This window comes from Anopheles darlingi, chromosome 2 (assembly GCF_943734745.1).
Source record: "Anopheles darlingi chromosome 2, idAnoDarlMG_H_01, whole genome shotgun sequence".
NCBI classification, from domain to species: Eukaryota; Metazoa; Arthropoda; class Insecta; order Diptera; family Culicidae; genus Anopheles; species Anopheles darlingi.
This window is the reverse complement of record NC_064874.1, coordinates 70,491,057-70,503,556: the sequence shown is the minus strand read 5'-3', so window position 1 is coordinate 70,503,556 and position 12,500 is coordinate 70,491,057. Positions and strand designations below refer to the sequence as shown.

The 12,500-nt window shown below is 50.8% G+C and overlaps 1 protein-coding gene across 1 annotated transcript in view; it reads left to right on the top strand.

Annotated features, from left to right (window-relative positions):
• LOC125952422 (sarcoplasmic calcium-binding protein 1) overlaps positions 1 to 12,500 on the top strand; it is a 17,826-nt gene that overhangs the window by 1,230 nt on the left and 4,096 nt on the right. Inside the window, exons 2-4 of the mRNA XM_049681881.1 lie at positions 7 to 99; positions 6,437 to 6,603; positions 9,126 to 9,206. Of these exons, the coding sequence (XP_049537838.1) occupies positions 48 to 99; positions 6,437 to 6,603; positions 9,126 to 9,206 (300 nt within the window). The 5' untranslated portion in view covers positions 7 to 47. The remainder of the gene's footprint in view (positions 1 to 6; positions 100 to 6,436; positions 6,604 to 9,125; positions 9,207 to 12,500) is intronic.

Sequence of the window (12,500 nt, the reverse complement as noted above, 5' to 3'; positions counted from 1 at the left end):
CAACAGTTGAGTAGGATCTAAATTCCAAACACAAAACCAAAATCAAAATGAGCTACTCGTGGGATCAGCGTGTCGAGTTCATCGTCCGTCACATGTACGGTAAGTGACTCCCTCATAGCCATTCCTTTAGCTAGCTTTAAGCGAACTGAACACAGACTTGACGACGACAATGACGAGCGGGTGTGGTGCGGTGAGACTTCAGGTGAAATGGAGCATAATTTCAGTTAAAAAGGCTTTATGAACCCCACCGAACGGACACACCCAGGCAGTGTCTTAATTGAAGAGAGCCCTGGCTCTGGCCCTCTGTCTCTGGTGTAGTACTGGCCAAGGATTATTAATAATTCTTACGAAGGATGGGTTTTAGAGGGTAAGCATCGCGCGATCCTGATACCAAGACGAAGACGACGACGACGACGATGATGAGGATGATAATGCCAAAGTGCGTCGTGCATGATGGGCATAAGCACGAGAGCGCGCGCACAAAAAGTCAAGGAACCCCGCGGAAACGGAGACCAAACGACCGAGCGACCAGCACTACAATGATGTGGCCGCTACTCCGGGTAGGCCCCGGGGTTTTGTGTTTTCTTTGTCTTGTCGAGAAACCTGAGGTCCTAGATTTACTGCAACATTTAGTCGCTACTCCGCTCTAGCTCTCTCCCAGGTGGTCATTCTAAAATTAAAATAAATTGACCAAGCTACTATCATCCTACTACGGTCGGCAGGCGAAATCTGCCTTCCCCCCCCTCCCTCTCCTCTTCTCCCACAAACCATGGCGGAAGCACTAAAGTTGGGGTGGAATTGTGTGGCAAGATAAATGTAATACACGCCGGCCGCAGGCCACAACCCCTGCTAACCATCAACAAGAGCCATCTCATGCCCCAACAATGCAAAGAACACGACCCGCGGCCACGCGACCACCCGATCGAGGGATTGTGGTGCGAGACCACACACACACACACACACGCACGCATGGTAAGATGAAGCGGAAGGAGGGTTTGTGCAAAGTGAACAAAATGTTGCTAATTTTAATTTTGCCCGGCACCCAATTATTTTTATAAAACCAGCACCGGGATTGGTCTGGTAGGGTTGGATTGGATTTCGGCCGGACCGTACCCAAGCGACCGAAACTGTCACTGCCCCGCCCCCCTCCTCCCCCTTCTCCACTCTCTTCACACTCCCTCTCTCCAACCCTCGTGGTGCTTTCACGCCTTTCTCTTCTACTTCCCAGGCCCGGTGCCCGGGCGGGGGGGGGGGGGGGGGGGGTCCGCGAATGAATGTGCAATCGTAATTGTGTTTATATCCACAATTAACGACCCCGGCGGGGTTTTCCCGGGGGTTCCCGGGGTAACAGTGAATACGCCAAGTACCTCCTTCTCTTACTCCTGCCCGTTACTGCCGCCACAATATCATTCTGCGACGCGCGCTATTCTTAGCCTCATCCATGATTGTGATGTTTATTGCAATTACGATCGCGGTAGGCGCGCGATTGTCGCTAGGAGGCCAGTGTTGCGCCCGCGTATGTTTGCCTAGTTGGCTTTGGTGTTTCTACTTCTTGGTCCTTTGTTTTTTCTTTTCCTTGTGCGCTGATCCTGAGCGGATAAACATAGGCTTTATGCACGAGCGTCCCGACGGATCGTTTCGCTTTCTTTTCGCTGTTGTTGTCCTGTCCTTTGCCCTAATGATCGCATTGCACTTGAACGCTAACGTCCTATGCCGCAGTTATTACGAGAGGACTCGTTAGGAGGAACTCGCCGAGCGGTCCGGAATCGCGGCATTAAGTTATTCTTGCAGTCGCCGTTGTTGGTCGCGCCGATTGTTTATTTCGTTCGATATTCGGGCGCCTCTTTCATTCTCACACTACGCTTGTAAAATTTCCAAAAAAAAAACACCCTTCTTATTGGAGATTTTTATTGTGGCAAAAACAGCATTTGGTTAGCATTTCAAACGCGCCAAGAGCAACGCTTAATGTTTTATTCATTTATGCGCGACTCCCTTCCGTTGCCCGTTCTCTCTTTTGAAGGTTCTTAAACCACGATGCCGAAGCGGTTGCATTGTGCAACGACGAATGATTTGACCATTTGAACAAATTGGCGACCGTCTCGAAAAAACCTCCGCTAAAGTTTCGAGGCACGCGATCAAATCATAAACTACCGGGCGCCTCCACCAGGCGGTGTGTTGGCGTGAAATCGTTGAGTCACCTCATTGATTTCGGCAAGCGGGTGTTAATCAACCAAGTGGACCACTCTGTAATGACTAACCCGCACGAAGGACGGAATCAAGACGGATCCGTCTCAAAAGAGCGACCAAAAAGAGTTCGTTTCTTCACACGCAAAGTTGCGACCATTTTTGGAACTAAACTAGCGAACGCACGCACCGCAAACACCTGTTGCATGTTATCGCGAGGAACGAAGCAACACCACGATACAACAGCGGTATCGCGGGTGACGATACTGCAACACCATTCCCGAAAACCCGATGATAACACACCGGATCACCGATTGACCGTCTGCTCGGCACTGTCACCGTCTACTCGATAACCGAAACATCAATGTTTTGCATGTACAATCCATTCGGTCCGGTGCGGTCCATCATTTGAGGAGCATTCTACATAAGTCAAACAAACGGACATGGGCCCAAGCTTGTCTCGTTTGTATAGGGTTCATAATTAAAAATTTGAATTTCTGTTGACAAAGGCAAACAAATTAGAAATTCGTCACAGGGGTAGATTTTTTTGCGCTTTTATCCACCAAAAAAATGGAAAACCTCAAAACGAGCCTAGCGCAAACAACGTGCCACGAATGAGTATTGCTGGACGCAACGGGCGACGGTCAATCAATCAATTGAACTCCTATGTTGTGGAGAAACCGATCACCAATAAAGATTTTGTGGGTATGTTAGATAGGTATAAAGAAAGAGAGACAGAGAGAGCTATATATATTTATAGAGAGAGAGAGAAGAGAGCAAAGGGTTTTCAAACGAACGACGAGAACCCTTCCTAAAACCCCGGTTACCCAGCCATCGCACTCGGAGTTTCAGCTACTGGGAACTGATTGTTGGCCGACGACTCGCTTCTCGCGTTCACCGTTTGCCCTTTGACTTTTAACCGGCCCCGGGGAAAATTCCCCTCCCAAGCTCTCATCCCCGGCCGTTACCTTCCCGCCCTCCTGTCCGACGGACAGTTTCGTCCTTGTCAGTATCGCCGCGATCGCCTTCAGCACACCGTCGTTTCGCCGAATCCGAAGCGAAACGGGGAGGAAGTGTTGTTTCTATTTCTGTTGCTCTTCGGTGGCTTCAAGCGGTCGCTGTCGCGGCCGTCTTCGTCGTAGTCTTGTCCCCACCCACCCCCTGGCGGAGAGGGAGATGGTTGAGTTTCTGTTTGACTGCTGACTACCGCGAACTTTGCGTCCGCCTGGGAGCCAGGGATTCGCAGAATTTTCCGTACAATACCAGCCTACCAAGTAGAGAGAGAAAGAGAGAGAGAGAGAGAGAGAGAGAGAGAGAGAGAGAGAAAGAGAGAAAGAGAGATAGAGAGAGGGTCTCTGGTTAGCTAGGGTTTGTCCAGCGTTTTTACCAGGAAGCTACGCGTGAGTTGTTTTTTTGGGTTTTGAAGTACAAACGCTGGACGGCTGGATAAGTCGCCGATGGCGGTGTGTCGTGAAGTCCTTGGTCCAAGATAGGAGTTCTTCCAGCTGATATTGTGCATTCTAAATGAACGGAGAGAGAGAGAGAGAGAGGCTAGCGTGCTACTCCACTTTCAATTGTGAGCTCTACGATTTTCAAGTCAGATTTAAGGTTGGTTTATTTTCTGGAAGACCACTACGATCTCACGAAACCTCTTTCTGCCACTCCGACAACGAAGCCTACTCCGTAATAGCTGCCAGATCATTTCACAACAGGAACAACAGACTAGTAGGCCACTTGTTGCGTCTAGCTTTTTCTCATTGCTTGCTTCTCATAGTGCCTGGTGGTTGCCGGTATCTAAACACCGCCCTGCTATGCCGGGGCAAGTCGAGCAGAAGTCTTTGATATTTGAAACCCATTTGCCAGCCCTGAACTCCACCGGCCGGTCGGCGGTCACTCGACTCCGGCTGGACCTCCCAGGGGATTCATGGATAAGCACAATACCGGGGGAAAGGGGAGCGAGCGACACGACACGGTTACACGGCACGCGCCACGTGTTGCACGCTTGAAGCGCTTGCACGAGCGCTTCGAGGCCTTCCTTTGCTACCGCTCCGGAAGTGAGCCGCACCGGAAATTGAGTTGTTCTAATCCAGCAAATTGAATACGTGCGTTGAATGGGCTTCATTAAATGCGTTCGCAGCGGACGACCATCAATCCTAGTCCGAGTCATTTCGTTTTCCTTGGGTTTCCGTTTCATTCGTTGCGTCCCAAGTGTTCTCAGAAGACGGCCGCGAGGTTATACGCCTCCTAAAACAAATCTGGCATTCAGATTGTAATTGTTTCTACGCTAAACTCACGCGCGCCATCGAATGGCCACGAGTTCGGAGGTTTAGCGGACTAAGTACCTCCACCCCCGCACACACACACGCACAGTAGGTCAGAGCAAACTCCGAAAAAGTAATTATAGTTCCGACATGGAGATTCCCGCTTGCCATAAGCAGCACATTTGCCACATGTTGAGGCATATGGTGAGAACTAGCGCCGGATTTGGAGGCTCACCCGAAATCTCATCCACGGTCAGCAGCGCGCAGAATGCCTCCCCGGGAAAACCAGAATGCTTAGCGATCGACGATGCAGAATTCAATTAAAAAGTTTCACGCAATCAGCCGCACATCAGCTGTCTGTCGCTGACGACAGTTGGTACAGCGTTTCGGGAGGAACACTTCCCGGAAATGCTCATTTGCTGCGGCTGCTGCAAGTCGTATGCTACATTCTTCCCATCGTCTCAGTTTTGATAAGATAAAATGAAATGCCGAAAACGTAAAACACAAAAAAAACCTCACGTAAAGACAAATTGCAATCGACATCGTCATTAAAAGCAATGAAATTAAGCTAAAAGGTCGATAAGCTAACGGAACCAACCCCCCCGTGGGATCATTATCCGCGGTTGAAACGCCGTGTCCGATTTCGTGTTTCTTAGACCAAGGCGGTCCTACCACCGCACGAGAACCACATCGAGAGCTGCAATCCGATATTGTTTCGCATTGTTCGCATGGGGTTTGGGGTTGGTGGCGAACCCTTCCTGAACTCATCACGGGTCGCTACAGTGGCAGCTGTAAGTCAAGTCGCTAATGGAACATCTCCCCTATCGCGCCATCGCGCATTCACAGGAAGTTTCCATTTTTTATTGAATTAAATCATTTTATCAACGCCGTGGTGATGAAGACGACGATGACGACGACTCAAGTTACTCCAGGAAGCGTATCAGCATCCATCCAGAGAACAAGAGCGACATGGAGCGACGTCCGGCAATGGCATGGAGACTCCATTTCGCTCGACCAGCTCACTGTTAACCAGCCTCGCCTCATCAGCAGCAGTAGAAGCAATCGTGCACGACGACATCAGAAACTCGTTAAAATTTCATCTTGCCCATCAAAGTGCGTTAGCTCATCAAACATTGATTTCAAGCACACGCACCCTTGCGCGAAGGCCGCGTGCGAGCTGTAGAAACGCGAATTGGAAACGCTCTCTTGCTCTCACTCTCGCCGTCTCTGACTGTCGCAGTATTTTGTGAACCTTTTGCCCTGCTCACACTTTACTAAGTATCAGTAACTCAAATTTCATCGAAGACACCATACCCAGAGATGGTGGTCTTGGGAACCATGGTGACACGCCACAAATGGAACATCCGTGGCCGATACCTTCCCGCCGCGCCCTTGGTATGATAATTTGGTACTAGGGTGGTTATATAGACGATCGGTTTCGCAGCCAGTGATACACAGCAGTATCAGCGTTTTAGAGATGAGGACAGTGAAACTACCACACACAAAAAAAATAACAAATGGATGAGTCGTTAAATCGCGTTGGAATAGAACCATTTGGCCCGGAATCGAACCCGCAGCAAAACCGCATAATCTGCTGAAGCGCTTTCATCGCAAGCCATTTCGCAAGCGAGCGTTCGCGCGATTTCATTAGTGAAACGGTCATCATCATGTCTCGTTGTTATTACCATTGGTCTGACCTCGTTGCCCAAGCGACAAACTGTGTCGACGGGATTGGGGTTTGGGAGTAATAAAATGGTGGCGTAGCTCGCCGAAGCGTGGCGCAAATTTGCGAATTATCCCATCTTGCCACATAAACACCGCACCGCAGTTCGGTTTCGGAGGGTATTCTAATTTAGTGAAAGTGTGGGATTATCGAAAGAACATCCAGCGGGCTTCAAAACGAGAGCAACACGAAGTTGCAGTTGATAGTAATATGCTCAGACCTAAGCAAGCTAATGTGCTTCCCTTTCTGTTTTGCCTCCCCTTTGCAGACATTGACAACAATGGCTTCCTGGATAACAACGATTTCCAGTGCATGGCTCTCCGTGCCACCGTCATCGAGGGCAAGGGCGAGATCAACCCGGCCCGCCTGAACGAATACAAGTTCATCATGAAGTCGCTCTGGGATGAGATCTCCGCCCTTGCCGATTTCGACAAGGTAAGACGAATCCTGCCCCTATCACACACATTCGCATACATACAAATCGCACACATGCACACACACACACACACACACACACACACACACACGCGCGCGCCCGCATCACGCACTCCCTGCGTATGCACACATGCCGCCCAACTACGTCTCGAACGAAGCAACGTGGAATTCACAGTTCATTACAAGTCGTTTGGTCTCGCCTCGATCCGACCCCACCGAACCTGACGAACCTGGTAGGCCTCCTCTTTCATTCGCCAAACATTCCCCCCCCCCTCCCCTCCTCTCGGGGTAACGCTAAACCTCCTCCTATCCACGAGTCGAGTGGTATGAAGCCACCGCACACCGCATCGAGCGCAGCTGCAGCGGATCCCACGTGCCCGGCACCTCGAGCATCAGGGCCAGGGTGGTTTTGAGCCAAAGCATCTTTTGTTTCTTCTTCATCGTCACGCCTTGTCACGCCTCTCAGCAGAAGACAGCAAAAGTGTGCCCCGAACGCCCGGACGGATAAAGGTGCCAAGAATGTTAAAAAACGAATTACGCATTGTAGTCGGTCTTAGCTGATGCTGCAGCTGCTGACTCACCATTATTGCGATGCTGATGACGAGGACGGCGACGCAGGTGGACACCTGTGTCCGCGGCCCTTCCTGCACCTTCTTGGCCAACCTAGACACAACAGAGTACACGGAGTGGAAAATGATTTGGTAAACGTTCTGAGGGCAAAAACGGGACCGTGTGCGCTTACCTTGCAAACACCATCACCACCTACCGGTTATCGTCGACTGTAACGCCACCTTCGATTTGGGTTGGGCCGTAATTATGCTCGACTTGTGACGACCCTTTACAGCGATAGATTGAAGCAAGCGACTGATAGGCGTCAGTAGGCGGTGACGACGACCGGTGGCAACTCAGCTCATTATCGATCAGCGGCAACCCCGGGCGATGCGTACGTTGCCCGATGCGTGTGCCACGTCGCGGGGGATCGCGAAACTTTTTCCGCGAATTTTTCATACCCAAGTGTGGACTTCGCAGCAACCCCCTCCTGACCCACGACAGACCAGAGAAGAGAATACGAACGCAACGACGCTGGTTTATTTATGTTTTTTTTCGCTTTCCACTTGGAACGGTGCTGCCGTGTTGCGGCTAGTGTTGTTAGCTCCTGGTGGTATGGTTAAATACCACCCCACCTCTCTTCCCCCGGCTCAACCTTTTTTCTTCGAACGAACCAAACTCTTCCAACGTGTTCGCGTGTCCGGTGTGAAACGCTGATTATGCCGCTGTGTGCGCGAACAATGTTTAATAGCAGTATTACAGCAATATTTTAATGAGAAACGCCGGTGCTCGTCGGTATCGCTCTCAACAACGTGAAGGGATTGATTGGGCGAGATTTTTTGACATCTTTAATCATGCCCAATTCGGCTTACTGGACCGTCCAGTGTCTAAGGTACAACCTTAGACCGGCGGCATTACATTGTTGGCTGCATGCGCAATGCGGCCGTTAAATGTTTAAATTTAAATTGCTTCAAATTCTATCAGCTATTTTAGCGAATGATAGCATACGGGAGTGGTTTTAATTTCACTTCTCCGCCGCCCCGATTAATGTCAGGCTTCATCTCATCGTCCGTTCCAAGCACCACCGCCCACCAAAGCGGGGGAGGGGGGTGGGAGTGGGAATGGAAGATAATTAAAGTGTATTTGTTTACAAACCGCTAACGCAAATTGAGTGTACAACACATGAATCGAGCGATCGAGAGCACAATGAAGCATGGTCCAGGGGAGGGGGGGAGTAGGGGGAGGAGGGGGGGGGGGCATGGACAGTCCGGCAGCCAGGCCTCCCGAACTAATCCGTCAAGCCAAACAATCAGACTCCTCATCAACTAGACGAACGATACACGGTGGTCCTCGGACTCGATGGAAAGTACGGGAATTTATTTACTTTTCCCGCGATTTAAACCCCTAGCCCGGCCAGACCAGGCCATAGGGGCTGCCATACGCGTCGTTACCAAATTCAGATGTTGTGTGTTAAATGCCGAGGTCTCTGGTACCTCTGGTCTGGTAGAGCTCTTGGGCATTACCATTAACCTCCCTCTTTCCTTCTTGGCTTCTGTGTGTTTCTGGCGTATCTCCGACCAACCTGGCAAACCACTTACCACACTTGCAGCTCACCAGACCGGGAGGACTTCTCTTGGTGGCCTACACACACACGTATACACACACACACGTATACACACACACACGTATACACACACACACAATCGCAAGTAGTGCCATCCAAAACAGCAGCAACCGCCACCCGATGATACAGACTGGGTGTCAACGTGTGCCGTTATGGCTGTGTCCGCCCCTAAGCAGCCAACTATCTACCGGCGCTTAACCAACAACATGCTCGATGTGTCTTCATTACTCTCTTGTCACACACACACGTCCCACAAAACCACAATACCCCTTCCACAATTCTGGCGTTGCAGGACAGACCACGCGGAGTACTAATGTCTTCTACGTCTTGCTTTCGCTTTCGTTCACAGGATGGCAAAATCACCACCGACGAATTCAAACAGGCCGTCAAGCAGACCTGCGTTGGCAAGCCGTACGCCGAGTTCCCGAAGGTAAGTGTCCCCGTTACGGAGGGTTCATACACACGGCGATTAGAGCGAATACCATGCCAGATGCGGGTTCCAAACGGGAAGCACTATTTGCCACGTGGGGTGACGAAATGCTGGTAGTGAAAGGGATGTTGTAGCCGCCAACAACAATGATGCCCTTTGCTCTGTGAAAGGGCCAGGTTTTAAGCCACGCTCTCTGGATCACAGTAATCCGGCGATCGGGTGAAGGAATATGCCGCCCCGGAACGACTGGAACATGCTGTCAAAATGTCAAGGGCCCAACGGTTTATCCAGGTGTATCCACCGGGGGGTAGTATGTACCCCGACGCCCCGCGTTATTAAATAGTAGCGGCAATAGTAGCGAATGTTTATGAGACGCACGCACAATGCCCGTGCCCCGCAAACAGTAGTGCCATGGGATAGTCGATAAATATTTGATCGACTTTCAACGTCGTTCGCAGAGCGCACCCCTCCCCGCTGATGGTAATGAAAGTCAAACGTGATTTTATTTGGCATTCTCTGCCCGCCTACGCCCCCGCCTCTAAGCGAACGTAATGGTGCTCCATCATCATCGTGCGCGAGACACACGAGTTCGTAGAAGAGCCCATTCGCCGCCCGCTACAAATCATGGATTTTGTGGCTTTGCAAAGAGCGAACGGAACAAGCAACATTCCAAAGACATGTTCGACACCGCCCTTTCACCCACCTTCCGGTGGAACAGGACCGCCTACGATTTGCGTACTTTATTGTCGTGCGGATGGGGTTTGTGTGTTTTGTGGCTCCGGTTTCGACATTCCGGCTGTTCCGAATAGAATAACCAATTCCACAATAAAGCAGCACGTGCGATAGCGGTAGCGCTGGTGATGGAGAGGTTGTCAGCATCGATGGTTCAAACGAGGCGGAAATATGTCGAAATCTAATCTGCAAGCTCGCGAACTACACTACTCGTACCCCGGGCACCCGGGTTCGTTATTGAACAACATCGATAGATGGTGGACAAGTTGTCCGCGTTGTCCAATAACCGGATGCCGGAGTGGGATGAGCGGGATTAGTGACAATCGTGGCAGCAATACGCCGGAGGGTGGACGAAGTCACGCTTTTCACTGTTTCGCTGCCATGCATGCATGGTCCGTTCGTGAGGGCTAATTGGAAGTGAAATTTCAATTCAAAGTTGCAAGACTATGGACCCCAGTGGCTCGCCTGCTTGTTTCGGTAAATTGAGAAACCTCTCCTCGCACCCTCAGCATAACTGCGACCCTGACGTCACATTGTTTATCCACTGCATAAGCTGCTAACCGATGGTTTTGCCAGCCAATGCAGTTCTCGGTGGTTTTCTCCGTGCATGGCATTCTTCGATTCCCTCGACATATTACAGCCGTGCAGGGAAAAGTTCACAAATAACATGTTTTTCGCTTGAGCAGGCTTTGACAAACTGAGACAGTGCGAGAACGTTACAGTTGATGTCGTACCTGTGGTATCTCGGTGCAAACGAGGAAAGGCTCTTGAAGTATGGCTGCCATTCTGCCGTGTGCTCCGCGCGGTCCGCTACGCAATGACATCATTATAGCACGGAACGGAGTTCGATATATTGCATCCTATCGGCTCTTCGGTATCGTAAATCAGGGAGCACATTTGCTGGCAGCCGGATGACCCCTCCGCACTAATTCGTCTCATCCTTCCGACGTTCGGCTGGTGAACCGGAGGAAGCAGGAGGAAGGGGGGGGGGGGAGTTTAACCAGACCAATGCCATAATTTTCCATCCCCCCCCCCCCCCCCCCCCCCGCGCTGGCAGTGTGTTTTCGGGAGAGCCGCTCAACCGCGCAAACCACGCAAACCGCGGTGTGTTCCTGGACGACTCCACGTCTGCGCGTCTGGAGGTGGTCAAGGCACAACCATAGCACAACAACTGCTGCCATACCATGCCTTACGCTTGCGGTTGCTGTTGTTGTTGTTGTTGTAGCAATAGGGTATTCAGTTTCATTGCCAAACGATTAAATCACTGCGCCCTCTGGTGTGCCGTTGTGGACCGTGAAACCTGAGGGCCTCCTTTTCCGTACAAATCCGTGCACACGCCCGATCTGTGACACTATTTTCTTTGGAACAAACCGGGGCCAACTGGACCCAGTGGCCCCATTTTCATTTTACAAAGCCGGAAGAGTAGGGAGGATCTTCTGTCTCGTTGGCCAACCGAGCAACCGAATTCTAGGATTCAGTTTGTTTACCGACCGCAAAGGAAAAACCGTATAGAGAATCGTAAAATTTGATATTTTATTAAACTGTTAGCATTAACCACCTCACTGAGCCGGTCGTCGTCGCAATGCTGTACCGTATGGAGGCGCATGGTAGTCGGTGGTTCGAACACAATCGATTGCTGGAGGAAGGGACCAACGCAAAAACTATGATGCAATACATGATAGTGCGAGTGTCCGCGAGGGGCGTTATTGAGGCAGTAGACCATAATTGCCGGGTGGACCGAGCAGAACAAGATGATCGAGAAGGTATCAAATTTAATGAATTAATCGAGCACGCACCCACCCAGGACCAAGCCGTCCGCACCGAATCTGAGATGGACGTGACCGTTGTGTTTACACGAAGCACGCGCTCTTCTCGGTTCGGAACGAGTTATCGCGAGCAATCGCGGCACGTGGGAACCCAATGGAATCAATCATCCGACGGTCGCAGCCGGTCTCCGGTAAAGAAAACTTTTCTTTGCCACTACTAACGAGTCTCTTGCATCCATCCATCGGTGTTTACGATCGTTTCGATGACGATGGTGATGCCCTTTTGTATGGCCGGTGGTTGGTAGCCGTTGTCAACGGCGCACCCACACGCCGCCTACCGATAACCTTCTCATCACATCGTTCATTCCTTTTCGTCTAATTAACGATCAAGATGTAAACGAAATCGGGTGCTAGAAACCTCACCCACTCGTCCAACGTATCATGGTGAACGAAGAGGGGGTGGGGCGGAGAGACTCGAAGCGATTTTCTTTTTGAGGTGCGGGGTGGTGCGAGCTAAAAATATTTCCTAATCGGTCGAGCCAGCAAACAGAATGAGACCATGGGAAAGCATGGTGGCCTCGGCGTCTCGGTGGCCGTTGGACATTGTCTTGCAAGATTCAAGCGTTTTTAAAAATTTAAAACCGGAGAAACGACGAGGAAGGCTGGTTCCTACCTACCTACCAACCAACCGATGGTACTGCTTTATGATGTCGTTCGTCCGTCCGTGCGTCCCGGCAACCAGTGCGTGTCCTCCATTCGGAAGCATTAGTACATAAATTAAAATTTATGATCCACC